This window comes from Primulina tabacum, chromosome 1 (genome assembly GCF_025594145.1).
Source record: "Primulina tabacum isolate GXHZ01 chromosome 1, ASM2559414v2, whole genome shotgun sequence".
Classification (NCBI taxonomy): domain Eukaryota; kingdom Viridiplantae; phylum Streptophyta; class Magnoliopsida; order Lamiales; family Gesneriaceae; genus Primulina; species Primulina tabacum.
Genome location: NC_134550.1, coordinates 55,473,002 through 55,488,364, shown reverse-complemented (window position 1 = coordinate 55,488,364; position 15,363 = coordinate 55,473,002). Strand labels below are relative to the sequence as shown.

The 15,363-nt window shown below is 37.2% G+C and overlaps 2 protein-coding genes across 2 annotated transcripts; one reads left to right on the top strand and one right to left on the bottom strand.

Moving 5' to 3' along the window:
* Window positions 1-522: 522 nt before the first annotated feature.
* On the top strand, window positions 523-3,649 carry LOC142551541 (nucleolar protein 56-like). Its single transcript, XM_075660832.1, has 8 exons — window positions 523-849; window positions 1,250-1,464; window positions 1,562-1,719; window positions 1,908-2,095; window positions 2,171-2,423; window positions 2,559-2,707; window positions 2,808-2,942; window positions 3,225-3,649. Exons 1-8 carry the CDS (start codon window positions 645-647, stop codon window positions 3,470-3,472), a joined length of 1,551 nt encoding a protein of 516 aa, XP_075516947.1. The 5' UTR covers window positions 523-644; the 3' UTR covers window positions 3,473-3,649.
* Window positions 3,650-4,113: 464 nt separating this feature from the next.
* LOC142551534 (putative aspartyl aminopeptidase) lies at window positions 4,114-8,792 on the bottom strand. Its single transcript, XM_075660820.1, has 11 exons — window positions 8,639-8,792; window positions 8,102-8,237; window positions 7,602-7,680; window positions 7,297-7,499; window positions 7,145-7,214; window positions 6,145-6,264; window positions 5,814-5,969; window positions 5,347-5,520; window positions 5,059-5,133; window positions 4,838-4,978; window positions 4,114-4,503 (listed from the first exon to the last, which is right to left on the bottom strand). Exons 1-11 carry the CDS (start codon window positions 8,706-8,708, stop codon window positions 4,279-4,281), a joined length of 1,449 nt encoding a protein of 482 aa, XP_075516935.1. The 5' UTR covers window positions 8,709-8,792; the 3' UTR covers window positions 4,114-4,278.
* Between the last annotated feature and the right edge of the window lie 6,571 nt (window positions 8,793-15,363).

Here is a 15,363-nt window from a genome sequence, read left to right as displayed (position 1 = left end):
CGTCATATGTCGCATCTATGTGATCAGCGTTTGCAAAGAAATCAAATCTCAATAAATATATATTATAAATAAAATTATTAATTTAATGAAAATTCGATTTTTCGATCGGTTCGATTTTGATATATATAATCCGAAATCGAACAAAATAAACTTCAGTTTTAACATTTATATCTGGATCACAAAATTCGACTTTCAGTTCAGTGTTTGGTATTTTTTTTGTTTGGATTTTCGATTTTTTTGGTTTTTATCCGAAGTTTGAACAAACTTTACGATTTCGGGTCAAATCCGTTGAGTTGGTTAACTGCTCGTTGACCACAGGCCGGGTCCGATTTAGGTTCGGTTCAAACCCACCGTGGATAGGTCTACTTTCGTCAACTCCAAGTCCAATATGTTTAAGATATTTTATTATTGGCCTAAAATTTATTATTTAATCGTGCTTTGAAAATAATAATAATAATAATAATAATAGATAAAATGATAATAAATAGGAAATGGGTTGATATAAAATAAATATTTTGATATGCTATTTAGATGCACCGGAAAACCTAAACCCTAAACCCTAACTTCAATAGACAGCTTCCCGCCCCCAGCAATCCGTCGCGTACGATATTCCTGTGGGGATAGAGAGGGAGAGGGAGGGAGTGATGGCTCTGTACGTTTTGTACGAGTCGGCTTCCGGATATGGGCTGTTCTTGGCGCATGGGATTGATGAAATTGGGCTGAATACGGAGGCTGTTAGGTCCTCTGTATCAGACCTGAACCGGTTCGGGAAGGTTGTAAAGCTGGCCGCTTTTAGCCCTTATGAGTCTGCGCTTGATGCTTTGAACCAATGTAACGCAATATCTGAAGGTAAAAAAGGCTTTGGTTGCTTTCAATTTTCGGAGTGTTGTCATTGCTGGTGAGAAATAGTGTATTTTTTTTATGTGGTTAATGCGAGATGTAATCATATCCGCATCCAAGAAATTCAAGGCGCTAGCAGGTAACATCAATTTTAGAGGGTTTTAGAAATAGGAAGGAGGGAATAGAGTGTTGTGCAATAGACCTTGTTGTATGTTGGCCTCCTGTGCCTTTTTAGTGAATTGTGTTCTTTTTCCAATACGGCAAAGGAAAATGTGACACAACGCATGACTGAGTTTTTTTTTTTTGTGTTTTATTCTCTTGGAAGTAGGAAGATTTCTTGTTTTTATTTTAATATGCAATTGCTGAAGCATGAACTAATATTGTTTGTTTGCTCGTTATGTGTGTTAAGGACAAATGACTGATGAGCTGAGGAATTTTTTGGAGCTCACCCTTCCAAAAGTCAAGGAGGGTAAGAAGCCAAAGTTCAGCTTAGGAGTGGCAGAGCCAAAGCTTGGATCAAATATTTATGAAGTAACTAAGATTCCGTGCCAAAGCAATGAGTTTATTCTCGAGATTGTTCGAGGTGTGCGGTTACATTTTGATAGATTTATTGAGAACCTTAAGGTTAGTCATTATCAATATTTTTTTCTTAATTTGAATCCTTGCTGTGTATTTAAAAATCATGTATTTGATTATCTTTAATCATTTTATATGTAAATAGTCTGGTGATCTGGAGAAGGCACAACTTGGACTGGGTCATAGTTACAGCAGAGCAAAGGTGAAGTTCAATGTGAATCGTGTAGACAATATGGTTATTCAGGCTATCTTTCTCCTTGACACTCTTGATAAAGATATCAATTCCTTCTCCATGAGAGCAAGGTCAGTTTTAAATTTGGCTAGTTTGGGTGTGTTCGGAGTATGTTAATTATATACTTTAGGCCTTGCCTGTGATGACTTGGATGCTTATGAGTTTATCTGTGATCCTTTTTAGTTTTTTTTTGCTGTTGCACGCAGTAACATGCAGATGTATGATTAATTTTGGGATGTATTTCTTCTTTTTCATGCAGAGAATGGTACTCTTGGCATTTTCCTGAATTAGCAAAGATTGTGAATGACAACTTTCTGTATGCCAAAGTCGCAAAATATGTGGATGATAAATCACAGTTATCTGAGGGCAACTTATCAGACCTGACAGACATGGTTGGGGATGAAGATAAAGCAAAGGAGATCATAGAGGCTGCCAAAGCATCCATGGGTACGGTTTCCTATCACACTTGGTCTGTGAGCGCATGCTGTATCTATTATTGATTTGTGTCCTTTATGTTTTCAGGACAGGATTTGTCCGAAATAGACTTGATTAATGTCAAGCAATTTGCTCAAAGGGTGATTGACCTTGCTGAGTACAGGAAAAAGCTGTACGATTATCTGGTTTCCAAAATGAATGACATAGCACCTAATTTGGCTGCTCTTATTGGTGAAGTTGTGGGTGCACGTTTAATTTCCCATGCTGGTAGTCTCACAAACTTGGCAAAATGCCCTTCTTCTACTCTTCAAATTCTTGGTGCGGAGAAGGCTCTCTTTAGGTAGTTTGACATTGGTGGCATGTGTGTTGATCATTGTTTTAATTCAGTGCTTAAAACAGTTTTAATGTTTATTATAATTAGGTGAATTTTTTTTTCAATTTTTCATTTCCTGGATTTACTTGGTAATTTATACAGAGCGTTGAAAACTCGTGGGAACACTCCAAAGTATGGTCTTATTTTCCATTCTTCCTTTATTGGCCGTGCATCTGCTCGAAACAAAGGCCGAATGGCTCGTTATCTTGCAAACAAGTGCTCTATAGCTTCTCGCATCGACTGTTTCCTAGGCGAGTTTATTTTTATTTCACTACACATAGATTGATTTGAACTCAGTCTTGTGCGTGCCATCGGGCTGTTGATGAACCGTGTGATATTTTTATGATGCAGAGAAAAATACCACTGCTTTTGGAGAAAAACTTCGTGAACAAGTCGAAGAGCGGCTAGACTTCTATGATAAAGGGGTTGCTCCTCGTAAAAACATTGATGTGATGAAATCTGCCATCACAACTGTTGAGGCCAAAGGTTTGGACACATATTCAGTTCTACTTCTCTATGTAAAGATGATATCTTGCAAATGAAATGTCAATTTATTGCATGGATAAAGATCTACAGGCCTTCAATTTCTGAATGTTCCTGGATGCTTGTTAGAAAAAAAAATTGATCATAGAAAGGAAGGAGAAATGGCCAGTTTTGGTAGCATATGTCCGTGCTTCAACGACTTGGAAAATATCTCGTGTTTGCTTTGATCTTCATTATTTCCGTATATGCCTTATAAAACCTTTTTTCATCCTCAATCTTTTATAGAGGACGAGCCTGCCACTTTTATAAATGGAGATGCTAAAGACGAGCCTAAGAGTGAAAAGAAGAAAAAGAAGGAGAAACGAAAGATGGAACAAGAGGAACGTGAGGAAAAGAATGATGCAAATGGTGAAGATGGAACTGCAAAAAAGAAGAAAAAGAAGAGTAAAGATGCATTGGCCGTCGATGATGTAGCTGCTGACGAAGGAAAAAAGAAGAAAAAGAAGAAGTCACGAAATGATACGAGCGGATGAACTTTGGTAAGATCTTCATCGTTTGGGAATTTATATTTTGGGTAGCTACGGTGATACCGGTTTTGCATGGGATTTCGAGTTCATGTATCAATAGTTTATGTATTGTGGTTGCTATTTGGTAGAACTTTTTATTTTGTGTATGTTATTTGGTAATAGCATATATAATTTTGCGTTGAAGTCTTCTTGGATTATTTTTCAAAATCATTTATCGTTTAAACTATATTCAGAAATAATTTCAAAACAATTCTTACTATTTTCGTATTTTCAGCTTCCGATTTTTCTTAAAAAATTCCAAGATATTTAATAGAAATCGATGAATAAGTTCGAGGATTTAAGGGGATAGGTTAGAAAAAACTGAAATCATAAAAGTCGGTCAATTTAGATTGCCAAAAAAATTTCAGTTTGTTCAATACATAGTAGTTTGATTCAGTTCTGACAAAATGTTCATCCCTAAAAACATGTACTTAATAATAATGATTGAAATGCAAGAATTGTCAGCGAACTGCAAATCTTGTCTTTATTTTTGAGCTCATACATGAACATTGACATGAACGATATCTAATTGAATGTATTTTACTCGAAATAAGTATATGTACGATGAAAAAATATTTTTAGTAATCAGATTTTAAATAATGGTGGTGGAAATAATTTATAAATAATTCACTAAAAATCTTTATTTGAATTTCATTAATTTATCAATATTACGAGCGAGTTGGTAAAGAAACAGCTCAGACGCACCGCCCTCGTTTAAACCAATATCCAAACATGTGAAAAAAGAGCACCAAAAACATCCAAATTCAACAGAACTAGACATCGTCTACGGCAAGTTTTGAATCAAGAAGAGAGAACTCCTGGAAGAATGCCTTGAAGTGTTCATAAGAATGCTTTACATCATCAACTGCACACATTTCTCTAATGCTATGCATCGACAGTTGTGGAGCTCCGACATCAACGGTGCGGATGCCAACACCACTCGCCAAAATGGGACCAATTGTCGAACCACATTGCATATCGTTCTTGACTACAAAATCCTGGATTAAAAGGGTCTTATATAAGAGCTACAAATGCATCAATCAGTTTGTTGGCAGAAGTATGCATGACAATTTTGGTTTTTCCGATAGGAAGAAACAAGTTCCACATATTTAACATTGGACCGAGTCCATCTATCCAAGTGCAATGTTCGAGAGAGATATAGGCACGAGGACTGTTGGACTTGATCTGATGTAGAATTATTCAAAACAAGTGAACATTCAACTACGATCATAATTGTAAGTTAGCACACACTATTCTCAATTTGTTTGCTCACCACTGGCACCGCCTAGGAAATATCAAAGTAATATGATTTGTTTGTAGAATCTGCCAAACCTGAACAGGAAGTTTGTGCTTGTTAGCAATCTCCCGAAATGTGAAGGAAGTTACTGCATTAGTTGCATATCTTTGGTTTGCATTGTGTTTGATGACAAGCCCACCATGCATCTTGGGCTGGTGATTTTCTTCGTGTCGGTCCTGATTAAAAAAAGTAAAACAATGTGAAAATAAAAAGAATTTGTATACCTACTTTGAGATAGAGCAATGGGAACAAGTACCATGTAATTCGGATGCAAGGCATGAGCCATGTCAGCTGACACTAAGAAACTCTTTTGAATAGCGATTGGTAGAAACTTTTTAAGAAACAAGATGAAAAAACAATTATCAGTCAATAAGAACAGTGGCAGGAAAAAAATAATAAAACAAAATTTCAAGCAAACCAAAGGGAATCAGGAATTGCAGAAGATTAATTTCATAATGTAAAGAAACTATTCAGTGCCAATGGAAATTCAAACAAGCCGAAAGAGTAATGACTAAAAACTAGAAAAGGTGTAATGTAATTCTACCTTTGTATCTGAGTTGAAAGAACTAGTTATTCGCGATAAAGCATCGAGCATGACTGGGGATCCAGCTCCTTGTGCTGAATTAGAACCAATCTCCTCGTGATCAAACAAGGCCACCATTCTTACTCCGGTCTCATTTTCGAGAGTGCTTTCAGATGATGAAATATCTATGAGAGCCTAAATAAAAATCAAACAAAACAAATATAACCAGATGGCCGCTTTTGCAAAACTGCAGTTCCTGGTTAAAAATGGAAGCTTACAAAGAAAAAGACAATGCAATAACTTTATAACATGGCCAATCAATTAATCCAATGCTGGAATAATTTGTTCCTCCTTGGAATAACTTTGTTGATGCTTGTGCTAGTGTCATACTTATCACAAGCCTTGTTTTATTGAAGATATCAGCATAATGTTCTATAAAACAAAACAATAATGTTATTCAAGTTAACAAGTGAGCATGATACATATACCTTCAGCGAACAAAATGACATGCAGAGGTTATCAAGCCTTCCGGAGAAAATAAATTCCTTGAGCGCGCCAGCAATTATACTATGCTGAGTATCACAAGCTTGCAACTCAAAATCACATATATCATCTGGTTCACAGCCAGCCTGAGCAGCAATCAGCTGCAGTACAGTGGAAGAAGAAACAAAACATCACGATCAAAGCATATATTCAAGATATCTTTAATAAAGATAAACAGGGAGTAACCGCAATATTTAAGAATTTGAACTTCCGCCATGATATTCAGTCGATGAAGAGGCAAAAAGATTCTACAATCAAACAAGACATAATCAGAACCTGTAATAGAGGGAGATGATGCTTTGGATTGCCAGAATTAGTTTCATCCTCAAACTTCTTCCCAACAAGTGATCCAGCTTCAACAGAACCATTTTCGGCAGTTGATTTAATCAGTTCAGCCTGAATTATGGACACCATATGTAAGAGAATCATACCAAGATGAAGTAAAGTAGCCATTTTTTTAATATTATACCATTTTCCATCAGGCCTGTCATATCTTGGCAGAATAACAAAGAAACAAAAATATTTAGTTAAAAACGAAGAACTGATTCATAATGCATGAGCTTCAGATTTTTGAACCAAAAGTTAAAAGGGGGTATCATGATGTGATAAATCCAGTCCCTGTTTCATGTTGACATTTCTCCCTTGTATGATCTCTTTCTGCACATTTATCAGCCTGAGACCTTGTCCATACATGCTTATTTTACACCTATCGAGACAAGAGGTTAAACTAGGAATTTCCAAGAACCACAACTGATTTATTCTATCTCATTATGCCCACAAGTTTACATCAGCAATCAAGATGATTACATTTCACTTCTTTGAGAAAGTGTCGACTGCAACTCCCTATTCATCACAAGAAAAACCAGCTTCAAGAGAACAATTACGAGCCTTTTTCCAGCTTTATGATTCTCATCTGTTCAGCGATGTCTAGCCCTTGTTGACATGTATAATTTGATTAGTGCTAAAACGGATAAAGCTTCATCCCTACACCATGACCTCCTGTTCATTATTTAGAATGTAATATTCTCACAAATAGTAACTGTCTTGATAGTATAACCTGATATTTACAAAATCTTCCATACGATGGTAGTCGAGAGGATTATCAAACTAGCAAATATTGTACGTTGATGTTCCAAATCAGGAAATAAACTAAAATGGTCACAAGACATAGACAAAGACGGCCGCGGACAAAAAATGCAAAGAGATATGGCTAATTACATCTTTCACGTGAACCACGAAAAGTATCTAATTTGTAGTAAGCCATCTAGAAAAGTACCTTAACCGATGTGGCCAAAATTGGAGCTAAGTGACTCTGAGTGTTCACCTTGAATCCATCATTAACACCCCTATCATACAAAGGAAACATAATGAACAAACGCATTCCCACTCTGGGATCCAATCAAATGTGAATATTTCCTGCTGAAGCACCTATCCAAGTGAATCGCCAGAGTCGGGATTCGCATAATGGGCTCGTCAATTCTGACAAGTTGGTGAGTGTATGTTTCTGAGCCATCCTTTTGCTTTCTAATTATTACTCTTCCAGCAACAGACAAGTCACGATCAAACCATGTGTGCCATAAACCGCCACCATAAGTTTGCACACCAACTTCCAAGAACCCACCTTTTGATACCTGAAATGACCATGATTCAAAATTTTAGAGCTCTAACTGCAACCCTAATTACCGAACAGTGGAAATATAAATGCAAACCAGACAACACAAGAAAGTAAATACCTTGGAGACTGGTTTTAATTTCAGGCAAGGACTATCAGTGTGAGCACCGATTATATAAATTCCATTTCCAGCCACATATCTATAGCACAAAATCATTTACTGTCATCCACTCAATCCATGTAAGAATTTATATTACATGTAATTTGCTACTTCGCACATGGGCCATGGCAAAAATTAACATGACGCGATATTATTGTGATGGATAGAGTGATTTGAGATCAACCGGGATTTGATTTCAAAAATAAATCACACTAGCTTGGTAGTTCGTATTAATGTTTGTATAAAGACCGGAAAAAAATTAATACACCAAATAATCTTTAAAAATTCTCAATGTCAATGGCAATTAATCTATACTGGAGGAAAAGGTCAATAGCAACAAAACTTCCACAGCTTATAATAAAAGTAACCTAGGATAATAATTAAACTATAATTGTGGGAAAGAAGCATCATTGACATGAAACAATAAAGGAAAAAAACATATGGAATCATAAAATGCATACTTTTTACCAATTGCAAAGGCAACGATAGTTGAATAATTCCTGGTGAAAAAATATTTCTTTCCAGCTTGTAATTTCCATTCCTCCCTCTCTGATACTTGCTCAAACCCTGCGCTTCTCAATCTCTTCTTTGCTTCATCTAATGAATAAAATCACGATAAAATAACTCGTTAATTACAAGGGAATAAATCATCCGTAAGTAAAAACAATTGATTTACAACACCAAAATCTTATTATTATTCAACTCCATATTAGTCATGAAAGTAGACAACCTTGATAAACAAAAAATCATGAGTTTCAACATTTAGGAAAAAAAAAAGAGCCGTCAACGCACCCCAAAATATGACTAATGAGTAAAAATAAGATAAACCCACTACAGCCAGAACCAAATAACTCCTCAATTTTGTCGATGAGAAAATCTTGTCAAATATTCGCTTTTCGAGATTAAAAAAAGTAAATCTTTGGTAATCACAGCATCCTGCAAGTCATATATTTTGGGTTTTGGATTAAAACAAAAATAATGAATATCGAGCACATTACCGACGGCGTGAAAAGCTGTAGGGGAAGCATTCAAGAACTCCACAAGATCTTGTGCTACTGATTTCTCCATTCAATAGGGTTCTCTTCAGATTTGGCACAGCCCAACTTCTCTAGTGTTTATGCGGTAAATTTCTTTAATAAAAACAAAATAAAGTCCAAATCTATCAATTTGCCGAAACTGCACTCTCAAAACCTATTTTTTAATCAATCAAATAAAAAAAACATGCTTTTAAACTTATAATAAATAAAGTAATTTTTAATGCATAATATATGTTTTTGATTCAAAATATAAAATAACTAGAGCTATAAAAAAATTTAATATAATATTGATTTAATTATTTATTAACAAAAACGATATTTCAGTGGTATTGTTTGTCATGAATTGTAACATGACTATGAATTATGATAAGAGAATACACAAAGAAAACGGAGTATGTTTTCTTTTACACTAAGTCGATCCAGTCTATATTTATAGCGAAAAATAATATTTTTTAAAAAATTAGATCGATCAAATCTGTCTAACAAAATTGAATCATGAAACAATTTCATATAAATTTTTGTAAAAAAAAATAATGAATTCACCACAATAATCAATAAATCCAAATGCTAATTGTTAAGATATAGTATGTTGGTCCCACATACGGAATTTGAGATAATAAAACCCGAAAATAAAGAATAAAATGGACACCGATATTTACGTGGAAAACCCCTAAAAATTATTAGGGTAAAAACCACGGGCAAGATGAAAAGATTTCCACTATAATATTTTGTGGTGTACAACTCAATCACTGTGTTTCCAAAGAGAACACACACTCTCTTAATACAGGAGAACAAAACACCTCACAATATTATAGAACTAAGCACTCAAATGCTTATAAGATGAGAGAAAACTCGAAGAAGGGATGATTTCAGAATGAAGGGGGAGCTCTATTTATAGAGACTCTTGACCGTGTGAACACGCGTTAAAAACGCGTTATCTGAAATTCCACGAAGTTTCCTTGCCAACCCACGTTTTGCTTCATCTTCACATTATTCTGTCAATAATGCACCTATGGCCCCATTTGACTATTCTGCAGACATTTCTCCCATTTGGAGATTTGATTGAGAATCAAACACATCTCCACACATCCTTTCAATCTTGCCATTCCCTGCTGCTTACGTTTCTGCTAGGACCACTTGAGAATCTACACTACTCAAACTTTTCAATGTTTACTGGCTTTGTCAGAAAATCAGCTATGTTATCCTTTGTATGGATCTTCTGCATATCCACACTTCCTTCTTCTACTACTTCCCGCACAAAATGAAATTGGACTCCAATGTGTTTAGTCCTGGAATGAAAGGCTGGATTCCTTTGCGATGTGCAAGGCACTCTGACTGTCACAGAACAAAGAAACATTTTCTTGTTTGTGCCCGATCTCCTCCAATAACCTTTTAGTCCATATTGCCTCCTTGCAACCTTGAGTAGCTGCCATGTATTCTGCCTCTGTTGTAGATAACGCCACAACTGTCTATAGTTTTGAAACCCAGCTTACTGCTTTCCCTACAAGTGTAAACACATAACCAGTAGTAGATTTCCTCTTATCAGGATCACCTGCATAATCTGAATCGACATAGCCCCTGAGTGTAAAATCCGATCCTCCATAACATAATGCAGCATTCGAGGTACCCTTAATGTATCTAAGGATCCTCTTAACAGTGCTCCAATGCTGTCTTCCAGGATTCGCCATATACCGACTAACTGCTCCCACTGCTTGAGCAATGTCTGGTCTTGTACATATCATAGCGAACATCAAACTTCCCACTGCTGATGCATATGGTACTCGAGACATCTTCATCCTCTTTGCTTCACTGCTAGGAAACATTTCGGAGGATAACCTGAAGTTAACAGGAAGAGGGGTCGAAATTGGCTTACTATCTTGCATGTTGAAGCGTTGCAAGATTTTCTTCAAATAATTTTTCTGGGAAAGCCAAATCTGCCTGTTACTTCTATCTCGGTGAACTTGCATCCCTAGAATCTTGTTTGCTGGTCCCAAGTCCTTCATATCAAATTCTCTAGCCAACTGTGCCTTCAATCCTTGGACCTGATCTTTGTTGGGGCCTGCTACCAACATGTCGTCTACATACAACAGCAAAATAATATAATCATCATCAGACCTCTTGAAATACGTACAAGGGTCTGCACTCAGTCTGTTGTATCCAAGGCTCATGATATGGGAATCAAATCTCTTGTACCAACACCTCGGCGCCTGTTTGAGACCGTACAGAGATTTCTTCAACCTGCAAACCAAGTTCTCTTTGCCTTTTTCCGCAAAACCTTCTGGCTGGAGCATATAGATTTCTTCTTCAAGATCTCCATGAAGAAATGCTGTTTTCACATCTAGCTGTTCTAGATGTAGGTCAAACACCGCACACAATGCCAACACCACTCTGACTGTTGTAAGCCGAACCACAGAAGAAAATATCTCATTGAAGTCAATGCCTTCTTTCTGAGCATACCCTTTTACCACCAATCTAGCACGATACCGCTCCACTTGGTTATTGCCATCTCGCTTGATCTTATAGACCCATCTGTTACCGATGGCTTTCCTCCCTCGTGGTAGTGTAACAAGATCCCAAGTTTTATTCATGTGTAATGCCTCCAACTCTTCTTGCATTGCTATCATCCACAAGGATACATCCGAGCTTTGAGTAGCCTCGTGGAAACTCGATGGCTCACCATCCTCTGATAATAGACAATATGCAATGTTGCTTTCAGTGACATAATCTGAAAGCCAACCTGGTGATCTTCTGTCTCGAGTTGACTGCCTCACATTGGAAACCTCAGACTCAACATGCTCTTGTTCTTCGTGCTCTGGTACTGGTTCACAAGAAACCTGACCTTCATCCGTCTTATTTTCCACATGAAATACAGTAGTTTTTGAATTCAATGTGTCTTTGTCTCCCTTTACTTTATCTTCCTCGAAGATAACATCCCTGCTGATGACAAGCTTGTGGACAGTAGGATCCCACAAGCGAAATCCCTTTACTCCATCAGCATAACCCAAGAAGATACATTTTCTGGATTTCGAATCCAACTTCGATCTTTCTTGCTCATTGTACAGAACGTACACAGGACTTCCAAATGTAAGCAAATGAGAATAATCTGTCGGCTTCCCAGTCCACATCTCCATCGGAGTCTTCAGATCAATCGCCACTGAAGGAGAACGATTGATAATATAACAAGCGGTTTTGACTGCTTCCGCCCAAAATGACTTTTCTAGACCCGCAGTCCTCAACATAGCTCTTGTTCTGTCCAACAAGGTCCTGTTCATCCGCTCCGCCACTCCATTCTGTTGAGGTGTGTAAGCCGCCGTGAATTGTCTCTTGATGCCCTCATGTTGACAAAATGCATCAAACTCGTCACTCGTATATTCTCCTCCATTGTCAGTCCTCAGACACTTGATTTTCTTTTCAGAATCAAGTTCAACCCGCGCTTTGAATTCTTTGAAGACTTGAAGAACATCTGATTTCTTCTTGATTGGATACACCCAACATCTCCTAGAGAAATCATCAATGAACGAGATAAAGTATCTCGCTCCTCCTAGGGATACAACCGGTGCTTGCCAAACATCCGAATGAATCAGATCCAATATGCTTTTGCTCCTGGCAGTAGAAGTGCCAAACTTTAATCTGTGTTGTTTACTGGTAACACAATGCTCACAAAAGGGTAGTGACACTTTTGTAAGTCCCGGCAGCAGCTTCCGTTCTGAGAGAATTTTCAACCCTCGTTCTGACATATGCCCGAGCTTTCTATGCCATAACACCGTTAATTCTTCTCCTGAACCAATTGATGCAACAGCTAGTTCTGCCTCTTTGTGTGTTTTCCCCAAAAGTACATACAGATTTACAGCAACCTTTTCCGCCTTCATAACCACAAGCGCTCCCTTCACAATTTTCATGATCCCGTTCTCGATCCGAGTTTTGCACCCGATATCATCCAATTGCCCCAAGGACAAAAGATTTTTCGTCAGTCCCTTCACATGTCGTACCTCCTGTATGGTGCGAATGGTGCCATCAAACATTTTAATTTTGATAGTACCGACCCCAGCGATTTCCAAGACATGGTCATTTTCCATGAATACAGATCCTCCTGAGACTGGTTCATAATGATCAAACCATTCTCTCCGAGACGTCATGTGCCACGTCGCTCCTGAATCCATAATCCATGTATCACAAAATTTGTGCCTGCCTTCTGCAACAGTTGCTGCTTCGCTGAATAATATTTCACCACTGCCTGAAGTACTGGCCACATTTCCTTGAGAGCTTTTATCGATACTCGTACACTCTCTCTTGAAGTGCCCTTTACCGCCACATTTAAAGCAGTAAATATTTTTCTTCTTACTTCTTGACTTTGATCTACCTCGTCTTTGACTCCCACTGGAGTCACGGTCCATAAATCTTCCTCTTATCATCGGTAAAGCCTCTGCTTGCTTCGATGTTACCGACCTATCTTTCTTATTCTTGCGCCGACTTTCTTCTCCGAGAACCGCAGTTAAGATATCGTCGAATCTTAGAAAGCCCATCAGAATATTGTTGGTAATGTTGATGATAAGTTGATCGTATGAATCTGGTAGACTTTGAAGTAGAAGTTCCGCACGTTCATTTTCCCCTATTTTATGCCCCATGGAAGTGAGTTGGGCAAATAGAGTATTTAGTGTATTGATATGGTCGGTCATCGATGAAGATTCCGCCATCCGAAGAGTATAAAGCCTTCTCTTTAGGAAAATCATGTTGTGTAGCGACTGACCTCGTACATCTTTGTCAGAGTATCCCATATAACTTTGGCTGTTTTTATCTCAGAGATACTTGACAAAACTTCGTCAGCTATAGCCAAGTGTAAATTGGCAACAGCATTATCATTCATCTCGTTCCACTTTCCATCATCTGTAATCTCCACCGGTCTATCTCCAATAGCCGCCAAGCAATTCTCCTTTCTTAAAACTGCTTGTATCTTTATTTTCCACAGCATAAAATTGCTTCCGTTGAACTTTGTTATCTCATACCTTCCCGCCAGTATGTCTACAACAATTTAGTAGACTGGACAAAATTAATCCCGTCTTAAATAAAAAATCTCTTCTGATGTGGAAGATCAGTCTAGGCTGCAACCACAGAGCATACTTAGAATTTTAAGAAATTTTAAACCAAAGCTCTGATACCACTTGTTGGTCCCACGTACGGAATTTGAGATAATAAAACCCGAAAATAAAGAATAAAATGGACACCGAGATTTACGTGGAAAACCCCTAAAAATTATTAGGGTAAAAACCACGGGCAAGATGAAAAGATTTCCACTATAATATTTTGTGGTGTACAACTCACTCACTGTGTTTCCAAAGAGAACACACACTCTCTTAATACAGGAGAACAAAACACCTCACAATATTATAGAACTAAGCACTCAAATGCTTATAAGATGAGAGAAAAATCGAAGAAGGGATGATTTCAGAATGAAGGGGGAGCTCTATTTATAGAGACTCTTGACCGTGTGAACACGCGTTAAAAATACGTTATCTGAAATTCCACGAAATTTCCTTGCCAACCCACGTTTTGCTTCATCTTCACATTATTCTGTCAATAATGCATCTATGGCCCCATTTTACTATTCTGCAGACATAGTAGTCTATAGAACCTTAAGTATATCTAGAAGTTTAAAATTAAAATATTTTAATTTGGATAGTTTTTATTTAAAAAATATATATACATAATATTCAAATTAATAAGAAATAAAAAGGAAAATTAGAAGAAAAACTATAAAAACGTGACGAACTCATAAATGAATGAAATGTGAAACGAATGCTATTATTTTTTATTACAAAGGTTGGTTTTTTTCTCATTCATGATGATCGAATCCATATAATTTATGTATTTTGAATTCTCAACCTTGAGGAGCGCTAAATGATCCCACCCAGCAAAATACGGCTCACCCAGAAAAACCTTACAACGGGACAGAGCCTAGAGAATCAAGATTGGTCTCTTACTATCCCTTCTCTCTCTTTTTTGGTCCACCCCCCGGAGGGCATCAGTCCCTAGGTCCACTCTCCAGTGGATCATCTTTCGCTCACATTACTCTTAAATCACATAGTTTCGAAAGCAGGAGTATTGAATGAACTTATGAAAGCCTTTTTTTTTTCAAGTTTTTTGCTCAGAGAATTTTGTCAAATTTATTTTGTATCTTACGAGACAAGTGAGGTCAGCCAAATTGCAGTCCACTTTGTACGTTTGCTAAGAAGACCAATCAATCATTTTAGAAAAATGAAAGGAACTTCTCCAAAAGGAGGCAGTATGAACGAATGCTTGAAGCATGACACTGCCAACTCCCAGTTCTTTCTCTCTTTTTTTTTTAAAGTCATGATTAGAATGAAAGATCCGAAGCTGACTTAATTGAGTGAATTAGACTTTTCATTTTTTATGAAAAAGGGAAAGGGTTTTTTCAGCTTGTGCATAGGTTCATTTGAAAGATAAAATACGGTCCAGCTGATTTTCGAGTTGACCAATAATAGTCCGGAAAAAAACCCGTGACAGATCTAATATTTTCCTTCGTCGTTATGAATATTTTTTACCATGATATTTGTGATATTTACGTGGCCATACATGCTATGATTCGGAAACAACATATATGAATTCAAATAAGAGCCACTTGTCGTTGATAATCTTTTCTAAACCTCCTCTCCGAGGCAGGGCACATA

Bases quoted from the DNA above. Each gene is read 5' to 3' on its own strand.
- LOC142551534 (XM_075660820.1), bottom strand. From the start codon at position 8,708: ATGGAGAAATCAGTAGCACAAGATCTTGTGGAGTTCTTGAATGCTTCC. The intron at 8,238-8,638 runs GTAATGTGCTCG...TTTATTCATTAG, and splicing joins TACAGCTTTTCACGCCGTCG to ATGAAGCAAAGAAGAGATTG. The intron at 4,504-4,837 runs GTTTGGCAGATT...CTTTTAATCCAG, and splicing joins AGCACAAACTTCCTGTTCAG to GATTTTGTAGTCAAGAACGA.
- LOC142551541 (XM_075660832.1), top strand. From the start codon at position 645: ATGGCTCTGTACGTTTTGTACGAGTCGGCTTCCGGATATGGGCTGTTC. The intron at 1,720-1,907 runs GTCAGTTTTAAA...TTTTTCATGCAG, and splicing joins TCCTTCTCCATGAGAGCAAG to AGAATGGTACTCTTGGCATT. The intron at 2,096-2,170 runs GTACGGTTTCCT...TTATGTTTTCAG, and splicing joins GGCTGCCAAAGCATCCATGG to GACAGGATTTGTCCGAAATA.